Here is a 14,987-nt window from a genome sequence, read left to right as displayed (position 1 = left end):
CATTTTGTACCTAGTGGGGCGGGTCATGTTGGAGGGTCTGAGGTGTATGGGGGCAGATATCGGTACAGGGGGTAGGAGGAGGTGTATGGGGGCAGATATCGGTACAGGGGGTAGGAGGAGGTGTATGGGGGCAGATATCGGTACAGGGGGTAGGAGGAGGTGTATGGGGGCAGATATCGGTACAGGGGGTAGGAGGAGGTGTATGGGGGCAGATATCGGTACAGGGGGTAGGAGGAGGTGTATGGGGGCAGATATCGGTACAGGGGGTAGGAGGAGGTGTATGGGGGCAGATATCGGTACAGGGGGTAGGAGGAGGTGTATGGGGGCAGATATCGGTATAGGGGGTAGGAGGAGGTGTATGGGGGCAGATATCGGTATAGGGGGTAGGAGGAGGTGTATGGGGGCAGATATCGGTATAGGGGGTAGGAGGAGGTGTATGGGGGCAGATATCGGTACAGAGAGTAGGAGGAGGTGTATGGGGGCAGATATCGGTATAGGGGTAGGAGGTGGTGTATGGGGGCAGATATTGGTATAGGGGTAGAAGGAGGTGTATGGGGGCAGATATCGGTACAGGGGGTAGGAGGAGGTGTATGGGGCAGATATCGATATAGGGGGTAGGAGGAGGTGTATGGGGGCAGATATCGGTGTAGGAGGAGGTGTATGGGGGCAGATATCGGTATAGGGGGTAGGAGGAGGTGTATGGGGGCAGATATCGGTACAGGGGGTAGGAGGAGGTGTATGGGGGCAGATATCGGTACAGGGGGTAGGAGGAGGTGTATGGGGGCAGATATCGGTACAGGGGGTAGGAGGAGGTGTATGGGGGCAGATATCGGTACAGGGGGTAGGAGGAGGTGTATGGGGGCAGATATCGGTACAGGGGGTAGGAGGAGGTGTATGGGGGCAGATATCGGTACAGGGGGTAGGAGGAGGTGTATGGGGGCAGATATCGGTATAGGGGGTAGGAGGAGGTGTATCGGGGCAGATATCGGTATAGGGGTAGGAGGAGGTGTATGGGGGCAGATATCGGTATAGGGGGTAGAAGGAGGTGTATGGGGCAGATATCGGTACAGGAGGTAGGAGGAGGTGTATGGGGGCAGATATCGGTATAGGGGGTAGGAGGAGGTGTATCGGGGCAGATATCGGTATAGGGGTAGGAGGAGGTGTATGGGGGCAGATATCGGTATAGGGGTAGAAGGAGGTGTATGGGGGCAGATATCGGTATAGGGGTAGAAGGAGGTGTATGGGGGCAGATATCGGTACAGGGGGTAGGAGGAGGTGTATCGGGGCAGATATCGGTATAGGGGTAGGAGGAGGTGTATGGGGGCAGATATCGGTACAGGGGGTAGGAGGAGGTATATGGGGGCAGATATCGGTATAGAGCACAGGTTCTCAAACTCAGTCCTCAGGACCCCACCCGGTGCATGTTTTGCAGGTCTCCTCACAGAATCACAAGTGACATAATTAACTCCACCTGTGGACCTTTTAAAATGTGTCAGTGATTAATTAATACACCTGTGCACCTGCTGGGTTACCTGCAAAACATGCACTGTGTGGGGTCCTGAGGACCGAGTTTGAGAACCACTGGTATAGAGGGTAGGAGGAGGTGTATGGGGGCAGATATCGGTATAGGGGGTAGGAGGAGGTGTATGGGGGCAGATATCGGTACAGGGAGTAGGAGGAGGTGTATGGGGGCAGATATCAGTATAGGGGGTAGGAGGAGGTGTATGGGGGCAGATATCGGTACAGGGGGTAGGAGGAGGTGTATGGGTGCAGATATCGGTATAGGGGGTAGGAGGAGGTGTATGGGGGCAGATATCGGTGTAGGAGGAGGTGTATGGGGGCAGATATCGGTATAGGGGGTAGGAGGTGGTGTATGGGGGCAGATATCGGGGTAGGAGGAGGTGTATGGGGGCAGATATCGGTATATAGGAGCAGTTACCGGTCTCGGTGCTGTCTCCTCTGCGCTGAGATCCCGTTTCTATGGAAGCAGCCGGTGACGTCAGCAGATAGCGCCCCACTACGTCACATGAGCGCGACACGGAGACTCCCGTTACCTGGCAACAGCTCTAACAGAAGTGACGTCACGTTACCCGGCAACAGCAGCGACGCCCGGACCCCGGGACCCGGACACCCGACAGCGGCCCCATGAGCAGCAAGGCCGGGACATCGAGACAGGTGACCATAGCCAAGATACCCCCTGTATATTATATATACCCCCTATACTCACTGATACCCCCTGTATATTATATATATACCCCCTATACACACTGATACCCCCTGTATATTATATATATACCCCCCTATACACACTGATACCCCCTGTATATTATATATATACCCCCCAATACACACTGATACCCCCTGTATATTATATATACCCCCTATACACACTGATACCCCCTGTATATTATATATATACCCCCTATACTCACTGATACCCCCTGTATATTATATATATACCCCCTATACACACTGATACCCCCTGTATATTATATATATACCCCCTATACACACTGATACCCCCTGTATATTATATATATACCCCCTATACACACTGATACCCCCTGTATATTATATATATATACCCCCTATACACACTGATACCCCCTGTATATTATATATATATACCCCCTATACACACTGATACCCCCTGTATATTATATATATACCCCCTATACACACTGATACCCCTATATTTTATATATATATATATATATACCCATATACACACTGATACCCCCTGTATATTATATATACCCCTTATACACACTGATACCCCCTGTATATTATATATATACCCCCCTATACACACTGATACCCCCTGTATATTATATATACCCCCTATACTCACTGATACCCCCTGTATATTATATATACCCCTATACACACTGATACCCCCTGTATATTATATATATACCCCCCTATACACACTGATACCCCCTGTATATTATATATACCCGCTATACACACTGATACCCCCTGTATATTATATATATATATATATATATACCACCCTATACACACTGATACCCCCTGTATATTATATATATACCCCCTATACACACTGATACCCCCTGTATATTATATATATACCCCCTATACACACTGATATCCCCTGTATATTATATATATACCCCCTATACACACTGATACCCCCTGTATATTATATATATACCCCCCTATACACACTGATACCCCCTGTATATTATATATATATATACCCCCTATACACACTGATACCCCCTGTATATTATATATATATATGCCCCCCTATACACACTGATACCCCCTGTATATTATATATATATATATATATATACCCCCTATACACACTGATACCCCCTGTATATTATATATATACCCCCCTATACACACTGATACCCCCTGTATATTATATATATCCCCCTCTACACACTGATACCCCCTGTATATTATATATATACTTCCCTATACACACTGATACCCCCTGTATATAATATATATATATACCCCCCTATACACACTGATACCCCCTGTATATTATATATATACTTCCCTATACACACTGATACCCCCTGTATATTATATATATACCCCCTATACACACTGATACCCCCTGTATATTATATATATATATACCCCCCTATACACACTGATACCCCCTGTATATTATATATATCAGTGGCGTGCAGTGAGGTCAGTGACTGGTGAGGCACTGCAGCCATAATGTCCGCCGAATCCTGCCGATGACCCCTACTGCCGACGAGCCAATGCCCGCTACTGCCCCTGTGGCGATGCCTGCTGCCACCGCCAATGGCTTACAAACTCGCCCACCATCAACTGACCCAGCCCTCCGTCACTAATTTGCATCTCAGTCCGATGCCGCCACTGCCACCAATGCCCGCTGCCTGCCTGCTCATCATACTTGTGATATATTGAACATTTTTATAGAAAAAAAATAATTAGTGTTTGGGACTGGGAAGGGAGTGGGAGGAGGACATGAATGCGATTTTGTTGTCCAGGGCTTCCATTAGTCAAATTACGACGCATAGTAGCACCACTTACACAAATTACGCCAGGCAGAGCTCCCTTTTACACATTATGGCAGGTACAGCCTCTTATTACACATTACGGCAGGTAGAGTCCCCTTTTACACATTACGGCAGGTAGAGTCCCCTTTTACACATTACGGCAGGTAGAGTCCCCTTTTACACATTACGGCAGGTACAGCCTCTTATTACACATTACGGCAGGTAGAGATCCTTTTTTTACATTACGGCAGGTACAGCCCCCCGATTACACATTACAGCAGGTAGAGCCAGTGGCGGAACTAGCGAGCGGTGGGCCCAGGTGCGACAAAATGCTTTGGACACCCCCCCCCCCCCCCCCCCATCCCGTCCAAGTCCACCCCCTCACCCCTGGAGAGGATCTGGTGAGGGGGACCTGCTCAGGGCCAGGGAAATGGATACCTAGCAACAGTGCCGTAACTAGACATTTTAGCACTGTGTGCAAGAAACGGCATCAGAGCCCCACCTTTACGTAAAACAGGGGCAGTGCGCGCCGCAGTCGCGTGCAAGAGATATAGGGCGTGGCTTTGTGGGGAAGGGGTGTGGCCACAAAATAATACCAATTCTTATAACGGTGCACAGTAGTCTCCATTATTCAAATTACGCCGCACAGTAGCACCACTACACCAGGTAGAGGCCCTTTTACACATTACGGCAGACAGCGTCCCCTTTTCTCTGACGTCCTAAGTGGATGCTGGGACTCCGTAAGGACCATGGGGAATAGCGGCTCCGCAGGAGACTGGGCACAACTAAAGAAAGCTTTAGGACTACCTGGTGTGCACTGGCTCCTCCCACTATGATCCTCCTCCAGACCTCAGTTAGAATCTTGTGCCCGGCTGAGCTGGATGCACACTAGGGGCTCTCCTGAGCTCCTAGAAAGAAAGTATATTTAGGTTTTTTATTTTACAGTGAGATCTGCTGGCAACAGACTCACTGCAGCGAGGGACTAAGGGGAGAAGAAGCGAACCTACCTGACTGGAGATAGTTTGGGCTTCTTAGGCTACTGGACACCATTAGCTCCAGAGGGATCGAACACAGGCCCAGCCTCGGTCGTCCGGTCCCGGAGCCGCGCCGCCGTCCCCCTTACAGAGCCAGAAGCAATAAGTGGTCCTGAAAATCGGCGGCAGAAGACCTCGCTCTTCAACAAGGTAGCGCACAGCACTGCAGCTGTGCGCCATTGCTCCTCATGCACACCTCACACTCCGGTCACTGATGGGTGCAGGGCGCTGGGGGGGGGGGGGCGCCCTGAGCAGCAATATAAACACCTTGGCTGGCAAATCATCACAATATATAGTCCCAGGGCTATATATGTGATAAATTACCCCTGCCAGAATTCCTGAAAAAAGCGGGAGAAAAGTCAGCCGAAAAAGGGGCGGGGCTAACTCCCTCAGCACACTGGCGCCATTTTTTCTTCACAGTGCAGCTGGAAGACAGCTCCCCAGGCTCTCCCCTGTAGTTTTCAGGCTCAAAGGGTTAAAAAGAGAGGGGGGGCACTAAATTTAGGCGCAATATGTGTATACAAGCAGCTATTGGGGGAAAAATCACTCAGTTATAGTGTTAATCCCCACATTATATAGCGCTCTGGTGTGTGCTGGCATACTCTCTCTCTGTCTCCCCAAAGGACTTTGTGGGGTCCTGTCCTCAGTCAGAGCATTCCCTGTGTGTGTGCGGTGTGTCGGTACGGCTGTGTCGACATGTTGCATGAGGAAGGTTACGTGGAGGCGGAGCAGAGGCCGATAAATGGGATGTCGCCCCCTGTAGGGCCGACATCAGAGTGGATGGATAGGTTGAAGGTATTAACCGACAATGTCAACTCCTTACATAAAAGGCTGGATGACGTAACAGCTGTGGGACAGCCGGCTTCTCAGCCCGCGCCTGCCCAGGCGTCTCAAAGGCCATCAGGGGCTCAAAAAACGCCCGTTACCTCAGATGGCAGACACAGATGTCGACACGGAGTCTGACTCCAGTGTCGACGAGATTGAGACATATACACAATCCACTAGGAACATCCGTTACATGATCTCGGCAATGAAAAATGTGTTACGCATTTTCTGACATGAACCCAAGTACCACATAAAAGGAGTTTTATGTTTGGGGAGAAAAAGCAGCCAGTGTTTTGTTCCCCCATCAGATGAGTGAATGAAGTGTGTAAAGAAGCGTGGGTTTCCCCCGATAAGAAACTGGTAATTTCTAAAAAGTTACTGATGGCGTACCCTTTCCCGCCAGAGGATAGGTCACGTTGGGAGATATCCCCTAGGGTGGATAAGGCGCTCACACGTTTGTCAAAAAAGGTGGCACTGACGTCTTAGGATACGGCCACTTTGAAGGAGCCTGCTGATAAAAAGCAGGAGGCTATCCTGAAGTCTGTATATACACACTCAGGTACTATACTGAGACCTGCAATTGCCTCAGCATGAATAGTGCTGCTGCAGCGTGGTCTGATACCCTGTCAATATTAATACCCTAGACAGAGATAATATTTTGCTAACATAGAGCATATTAAAGACGTCGTCTTATATATGAGGGATGCACAGAGGGATATTTGCCGGCTGGCATCCAGAATTAAGGCAATGTCCATTCTGCCAGGAGGGTATTAGAGACCCGGCAGTGGACAGGTGATGCTGACTTTAAAAGGCACATGGAGATTCTGCCTTATAAGGGTGAGGAATTGTTTGGGGATGGTCTCTGGGACCTCGTATCCACAGCAACAGCTGGGAAGAAATTTTTTTACCTCAGGTTTCCTCACAGCCTAAGAAAGCACCGTATTTTCAGGTACAGTCCTTTCGGCTTCAGAAAAGCAAGCGGGTCAAAGGCGCTTCCTTTCTGCACAGAGACAAGGGAAGAAGGAAAAAGCTGCACCAGACAGCCAGTTCCCAGGATCAAAAATCTTCCCCCGCTTCCTCTGAGTCCACCGCATGACGCTGGGGCTCCACAGGTGGAGACAGGTGCGGTGGGGGCGCGTCTCGGGAACTTCAGGGACCAGTGGGCTTGCCCACAGGTGGATCCCTAGGCTCTGCAAGTAGTATCACAGGGATACAAGCTGGAGTTCGAGGCGACTCCCCCTCGCCGTTACCTCACATCAGCCTTGCCTGCTGCCCTCGGAGAAAGGGAGGTAGTACTGGCGGCAATTCACAAGCTGTACTTCCAGCAGGTGAAATCAAGGTACCCCTCCTTCAACAAGGCCGGGGTTACTATTCCAAACTGTTTGTGGTACCGAAACCATACGGTTCGGTGAGACCCATTCTAAAATTGAAATCCTTGAACACTTATATACGAAGGTTCAAGTTCAAAATGGAATCGCTCAGGGCGATTATTGCAAGCCGGGAGAATTTCATGGTATCACTGGACATCAAGGATGCTTACCTGCATGTCCCTATTTACCCTCCTCACCAGGAGTACCTAAAAATTGTGGTACAGGTTTGTCATTACCAATTCCAGACGTTGCCGTTGGTCTGTCCCCGGCACCGAGGGTATTTACCAAGGTAATGGCCGAAATAATTATCCCGTACTTGGACGATCTCCTTATAAAGGCGAGGTCCAGGGAGCAGTTGTTCGTCGGAGTAGCACTATCTCGGGAAGTGCTACAACAGCATGGCTGGATTCTGAATATTCCAAAGTCGCAGCTGGTTCCTACGACGCGTCTACTGTTCCTGGGTATGGTTCTTGTGACAGGACGATACCGTACGAAAGCACTCGCAGCTTCCGCGTCCCGTTGACTGCGCACAGAATGGAAGGTCAAGCCGCACGAGGCCTGACCACATAGGGGATTCCCGCTTACCGTCAGTAACCGCCTGTTACTGACTCCACCCACTGCGCTGTGGGCGGGTTCTCGCTGCCACCACCAAACTCCTAACCTGCCGTGGCGTTTGGAACCACGGTTCTGCTCTGTATGTGCCGACGCACTGCTTTACCACACCTGTGTGGTGTCGACGAATCCCCACTAGCCACTTGCTAGGCCTCTACCGGTAGCTGGCGGAAGGCGGAGCTTGGAGACGTCAGGTGCTTCCCTGGACAGCCGGAGAACGGGGCTAGGTTTGGCCTAACCCTGTTGGTCACAAGATGAAGCAGTCTTCTTGAGGCAAAGGTGTTTTATTGCTCAAAAACCTTGAAAAAGGCTCCTCCCTATTGCTAGGGGCAACAGCATACAATTAAGATGTTTCAGCAGAAGAAGATGTTACAATACACACTCCTATGGGCCAACTGCCCTCCTTTTATCCCTCTCCAAGACCCTCTACCACAGGGGGTAAGCCCGCCCTGTGGTGTACAACCAATCAATGTTTACCCATGAGCTGTGCATGCTCTGGACTCATGCACACCTAACATTGTCCCCAATGGACAGTGGGGAGTGGCCGGTCTCCTTTGTCTCTCCCATCTGGGAGAGCAGGCTACTCCCACGGTGCCGTTCAGTCTGGCTGGGGGGAAGTTTTTCCCTCCTAAACTGACTTCCAGAAACCTGCCCGGGACCCCTCTCACTGCCTGCAGCCTGGATTTGGGCTCCAGAGCTGGGCAGCCTGGCTCCCCGGTCCAGGTCTCTGGTTCACTACGGCTGATCTCCATGGAGCTCCAAGAAACCCCTCAGCTTGTTCTATAGCTGAGCTGCTTCTCTTTCTCCCTGTCCCTATTGGAACTGTGAGGCTGGATGGGAATGCATTCCGTTTTTAGGGAAAAGGTCTGGGAGAATCCATCAGCCTGCACAGCTATGGATTCCCCCCTCCTGGGACACACAATCAAGTAAGTGCATTTTATCTTTAAATACATTACATTTTTGAATCACACTGTACATTTCCCTTTGTTAAATATACACTGAGCCTGTGCCCTGCACAGGCTCTACATACTCAGGCACTGCAGTGCCTTCCCTAGCCCTGCAGCCTGGCTGCGAGGGCTCTCTGTGTGCTGGAGGTATGGGGCTGGCTTCCCCCATCCTCCAGCCTGCTTTTCTGCCTCTGGGGTTCCAGGGAGCTGGCTCTCCCTGTCCCCCCAGGGTGGCACTAATCAGTGGCCTCGCCGCACGCAGCGGCGCACCCCCCTGTACCATAAGCCCGGCGGACCGGGACACTTGTCCCGGCCGCCGTGACCCTGGCTTGTTTCAGCGCTGAGGCGCCGGGAGCGTAGCTCCCGGACCCCAGCGCTCACCATCCTGCTGGCCCGCCTAATGTGCCCACGCCGCTAGGGAGCCGGCTAGCCCGGTCCCCCATGAGCGGCGCCTGTCTGTTGGCCTCGCTGCAGCGTCCGGCGGGGAGCCGGGCTGCAGCGCACCCCCCTCGCCGCCTAGCAGCCTGGGACGTCCGTCCCGGCTGCTGCGGCTGGCCACCCGTGCTGTGCTGAGGCGCTGGGAGCAGAGCTCCCGGCCCCCAGCGGCGGCTCTCACATAGAGCACTGCAGCGGGAGCCGAGCTCCCAGCCGCAGCGCTCACCCTTCTCCCCGGCGCGCACACTCCAGGGCGCCCGGGGCTACACTGACCGCTGCCGGGAGCGGAGCTCCCGGACTCCGGCGGTCAGAGGCTGCCTCCTCTCCCCCGGCGCGCACACTCTGCTGAGCGCGCCGGGGGCTGTCCTCCCTGCCGTGGTCTCCGGAGGGGTCCGGGACCACGGCACATTTAAAAATACATAAAAATACATTTTTAAAACACGGCGCCTAGCGCCCGCAATGCAATTCAAATTTGGCGCCAAGAGCCCCTTTGTCTTGGCAAATGGCGCCGGGCACTAAGGATTAACCCCTTCAGTGCCAGGGCGGCCATTTGCCTCGTGGCTGGGGGCTCTCCGGCCACAGTTCTGGACACAGAACAAGAAAAAAGGGTTTCTCCCGGAGGAGAAGTCCAAGGAGTTGTCGTCTCTAGACCGAGACCTCCTAATACAAATACAGGTGTCGGTGCATCAATGCAAGCGAGCCCTGGGAAAGATGGTAGCTTCTTACGAAGAAATTCCATTCGGCAGGTTCCATGCAAGGATCTTCCAGTGGGATCTGTTGGACAAGTGGTCCGGGTCGCATCTTCAGATGCATCGGCGGATAACCCTGTCTCCAAGGGCCAGGGTGTCGCTATGGTGGTAGCTGCAGAGTGCTCATCTTCTAGAGGGCCGCAGATTCGGCATACAGGACTGGGTCCTGGTTACCACGGATGCCAGCCTTCGAGGCTGTGGGGCAGTCACACAGGGAAGAAACTTCCAAGGACTATGGACAAGTCAGGAGACTTCCCTACACAAAAATATTCTGGAACTAAGGGCCATTTACAATGCCCTAAGTCAGGCTAGACCCCTGCTTCAACACCGGCCGGTGCTGATCCAGTCAGACAACATCACGGCGGTCGCTCATGTAAACCGACAGGGCGGCACGAGAAGCAGGATGGCGATGGCAGAAGCCACAAGGATTCTCCGATGGGCGGAAAATCATGTGTTAGCACTGTCAGCAGTGTTCATTCCCGGAGTGGACAACTGGGAAGCAGACTTTCTCAGCAGACATGACCTCCACCCGGGAGAGTGGGGACTTCATCTAGAAGTCTTCCAAATTATTGTACACCGTTGGGAAAGGCCACAGGTGGACATGATGGCGTCCCGCCTCAACAAAAAGCTAAAAAGATATTGCGCCAGGTCAAGGGCCCCTTAGGCGATAGCTGTGGACGCTCTGGTAACACCGTGGGTGTACCAGTCGGTGTATGTGTTCCCTTTTCTGCCTCTCATACCCAGGGTAATGAGAATAATAAGAAGGAGAGGATTAAGAACTATACTCATTGTTCCGGATTGGCCAAGAAGAGTTTGGTACCCAGAACTCCAAGAAATGATCTCAGAGGACCCATGGCCTCTGCCGCTCAGACAGGACCTGCTGCAGCAGGGGGCCTGTCTGTTCCAAGACGTACCGCGGCTGCGTTTGACGGCATGGCGGTTGAACGCCGGATCCTGAAGGAAAAGGGCATTCCGGAGGAAGTTATCACTACGCTAATTAAAGCTAGGAAAGAAGTTAGCGCAAACCATTATCACCGCATATGGCGGAAATATGTTGCGTGCTGTGAGGCCAGGAAGGCCCCAACGGAGGAATTTCAGCTAGGTCGATTTCTGCACTTCCTACAGTCAGGGGTGACTATGGGCCTAAAATTGGGTTCCATTAAGGTCCAGATTTCGGCTCTATCGATTTTCTTCCAAAATAGAACTGGCTTCACTGCCTGAAGTTCAGACTTTTGTTAAGGGAGTGCTGCATAGTCAGCCCCCGTTTGTGCCTCCAGTGGCACTGTGGGATCTCAACGTGGTGTTGGATTTCCTGAAGTCGCATTGGGTTGAGCCACTTAAATCCGTGGAGTTAAAATACCTCACGTGGAAAGTGGTCATGCTGTTGGCCTTGGTGTCGGCCAGGCGTGTATCAGAATTGGCGGCTTTATCATGCAAAAGCCCTTATCTGATTTTTTTATATGGATAGGGCGGAATTGAGGACTCGTTCCCAATTCCTTCCTAAGGTGGTATCAGTGTTTCATGTGAACCAACCTATTGTGGTGCCTGCGGCTACTTGGGACTTGGAGGATTCCAAGTTACTGGACGTAGTCAGGGCCCTGAAAAATATATGTTTCCAGGACGGCTGGAGTCAGGAAAACTGACTCGCTATTTATCCTATATGCACCCAACAAGCTGGGTGCTCCTGCTTCTAAGCAGACTATTGCTCGCTGGATCTGTAGCACGATTCAACTTGCACATTCTGCGGCTGGACTGCCGCACCCTAAATCTGTAAAAGCCCATTCCACGAGGAAAGGGGCTCTTCTTGGGCGGCTGCCCGAGGGGTCTCGGCTTTACAATTTTGCCGAGCTGCTACTTGGTCGGGTTCAAACACTTTTGCAAGAGTCTACAAGTTTGATACCCTGGCTGAGGAGGACCTAGAGTTTGCTCATTCGGTGCTGCAGAGTCATCCGCACTCTCCCGCCCGTTTGGGAGCTTTGGTATAATCCCCATGGTCCTTACGGAGTCCCAGCATCCACTTAGGACGTCAGAGAAAATAAGATTTTACTCACCGGTAAATCTATTTCTCGTAGTCCGTAGTGGATGCTGGGCGCCCATCCCAAGTGCGGATTGTCTGCAATACTTGTATATAGTTATTGCCTAACTAAAGGGTTATTGTTGAGCCATCTGTTGAGAGGCTCAGTTATATTTCATACTGTTAACTGGGTATAGTATCACGAGTTATACGGTGTGATTGGTGTGGCTGGTATGAGTCTTACCCGGGATTCAAAATCCTTCCTTATTGTGTCAGCTCTTCCGGGCACAGTATCCTAACTGAGGTCTGGAGGAGGGGCATAGAGGGAGGAGCCAGTGCACACCAGATAGTACCTAATCTTTCTTTTAGAGTGCCCAGTCTCCTGCGGAGCCGTCTATTCCCCATGGTCCTTACGGAGTACCCAGCATCCACTACGGACTACGAGAAATAGAATTACCGGTGAGTAAATTCTTATTTTTCCTCGTCACCCTTTCCCCGGTGTTACCCACTCTTCCTCTCACTGTCACCCTCTCTCTGTCACCCACTGCCTCTCCGTCTCCCACTATGTTTCCTTCATCCACTGCCTCTCCCCTGCGTCACTATAAACCCATCACCCTCTCTCTCGTGTCACCCGCTGCCTCTCCAAAGTGTCAACCTCTTCCCGTCTTACGAATACGATGTTCCCTTTGAGGCTATGACCCTTGTTGCTAGGTCATGCCCTTGTTGTTAGGCCACGCACACCTTCATGGACCGCACGCCTTGGGCATGCACAAGGTGCCCCCCCTGTCATTTTTTCCTGGATCCGCCCCTGTGTGAGAGGGTGTCTCCGTCGACAACGCCGACACCTGTTTGGATATGTGTAAGTGCTAAGGTGAATTTATTGCACAAAAGATTAGAGAACAGACGGGAAATCTACCCATGTCTGTCCCTAAGGCGCAGAGACCTTCAGAGTCTCACAATGCTCACTATCCAAAATAATAGACACTGCTATCGACACGGAGTTTGACTCCAGTGTCGACTACGATAATGCAAAGTTACAGCCAAAATGGCAGAAAAGTATTCAATATATGATTATTGTAATAAAAGATGATTTGCATATCACTGATGACTCATCTGTCCCTGACACAAGGGTACACATGTTTAAGGGGAAGAAAGCTGAGGTAAATTTCCCTCCTCTCATGAGGAAAAAGAGCGGGAATCTCCAGACAAGAGACTGCAGTTTCCCACAAAGAATTCTCAGGCAGTATCCTTTCCCCACTAGGGCCAGGATGTGATGGGAATCTTCCCCTAGGGTGTCACGTTTGCCCAAAGGGTAGCCCTAGCTATTCTCAGGGATCCTGCAGATAGCGTGCACATTTTGATACACTACTCAGATCGGCGATTGTGTCGGCATGGGTTTATAGCGCTGTAGCGGCGTGGACAGGTACCTTATCAGCAGAAATTGAGACCCTAGGATGTATGTATATATATATATATATGTATTAAAGATGCTGTCTTAAGAGATATATATCATAAAACATGCCCAAAGAGACATGAGTATACTGGGTCCTAGAGGCAAAGCTATGTCGATTTCTGCTTGACGTATCCTGTAGAATATGCAATGGACAGATGATGCCAACTTAAGTGGCATATGGAAGGCTGAGGATTGTGTGGAGAAGGGTTCTCGGACCTGGTCTCCACAGCTATAGCTGGTAATTCTGATATTTTGCCGTATATTCCTGCACAGCCTAGGAAAGCACGTCATTATCAAATGCAGCCTTTCGTACAAAGAAACAAGAAGTCCGAGGTGCGTCCTTTCTTGCCAGAGGCGGGGGCAGAGGAAACCAGCTGCACAACACAGCTAGTTCCCAGGAACAGAGGTCCTCCCCGGCCTCTACGAAAAGCAGCTCAGTGACACATAAGGTTTGGTCACTGATCTACTGTGGATAGGGACCTGGGTTCGGATCCCGGCTTCCACTGCATGTCGCTGGGGCTCCACAGGCAGAGCTAGGCCCGGTGGGGGCACGCTTTCGTAAGTTCAGCCACAAGTGGGTTCACTCCCTGTTAGATCCCTGGGTAATAGATATTGTGTCTCAGGGATACAAGCTGGACTTTGAGAAGATGCCTCCTCACTGACTGCCCTGCCGGATTCCCCCCCCCCCCCCCCCCCCCCCCGAGAGGGAAACAGGGTTAACTGCAATTCACAAATTGTATCTTCAACAGGTGGTGGTCAAGGTTCCCCTCCTTCAACAAGGAGGGGGTTATTATTCGACCATGTTGTAGTCCCGAAAACCAGATGGTTCGGTCAGACCCATATTGAATTTAAAATCCCTGAACATATACTTGAAAAGTTCAAGTTCAAGATGGAATCGCTCAGAGCGGTCATCGCAAGGGAGGGGGACTTTATGGTGTCTCTGGACATAAAGGATGCTTACCTTCGTGTCCCCGTTATCCACCTCATCAGGAGTACCTCAGATTTGTGGTACAGGATTGTCATTACCAATTCCAGACGTTGCCGTTTGGTCTGTCCACGGCACCGAGAATATTTACCAAGGTAATGGCAGTAATGATGGTGCTCCTGCGAAAGCAAGGAGTCACAATTTTCCCATACTTGGACGAGCTCCTCATGAAGGCGAGGTCCAGAGAGCAGTTGCTGATTAGTGTAGCACGCTCTCGGGAAGTGTTACAACAGCACGGCTGGATTCTGAGTATTCCAAGGTCGCAGCTGATTCCTACGATGCGTCTGCCCTTCCTGGGCATGATTCTGGACACAGACCAGAAGAAGGTTTTTCTCCCGACGGAGAAGGCTCAGGAACTCATGACACTGGTCAGAGACTTCTTAAAACCAAAACAGGTGTCGGTGCATCACTGCACGAAAGTCCTGGGAAAGATGGTGGCGTCATACGAGGCCATACCCTTCGGCAGGTTCCATGCGAGGACCTTTTCAACGGGATCTGTTGGACAAGTGGTCCGGATCGCATCTACAGATGCATCGGCTGATCACCCTATCCC

At 51.3% G+C, this 14,987-nt stretch overlaps 2 protein-coding genes across 3 annotated transcripts in view; one reads left to right on the top strand and one right to left on the bottom strand.

Moving 5' to 3' along the window:
• The window catches only part of WDR54 (WD repeat domain 54), an 82,706-nt gene extending 80,690 nt beyond the window's left edge, over positions 1-2,016 (bottom strand). Inside the window, exon 1 of the mRNA XM_063957465.1 lies at positions 1,940-2,016. The gene's annotated coding sequence lies outside the window, so the exon portion shown is untranslated. The remainder of the gene's footprint in view (positions 1-1,939) is intronic.
• Positions 2,017-2,070: 54 nt separating this feature from the next.
• The window catches only part of C1H2orf81 (chromosome 1 C2orf81 homolog), a 70,573-nt gene continuing 57,656 nt past the window's right edge, over positions 2,071-14,987 (top strand). For both annotated transcript variants that reach the window (XM_063925562.1, XM_063925553.1), the window contains exon 1: positions 2,071-2,175. In XM_063925562.1, coding sequence (XP_063781632.1) covers positions 2,146-2,175 — 30 coding nt within the window. In that variant the 5' untranslated portion in view covers positions 2,071-2,145. The remainder of the gene's footprint in view (positions 2,176-14,987) is intronic.

Source organism: Pseudophryne corroboree, chromosome 1, assembly GCF_028390025.1.
Source record: "Pseudophryne corroboree isolate aPseCor3 chromosome 1, aPseCor3.hap2, whole genome shotgun sequence".
NCBI classification, from domain to species: Eukaryota; Metazoa; Chordata; class Amphibia; order Anura; family Myobatrachidae; genus Pseudophryne; species Pseudophryne corroboree.
This window is presented reverse-complemented; position numbering and strand designations above follow the sequence as displayed.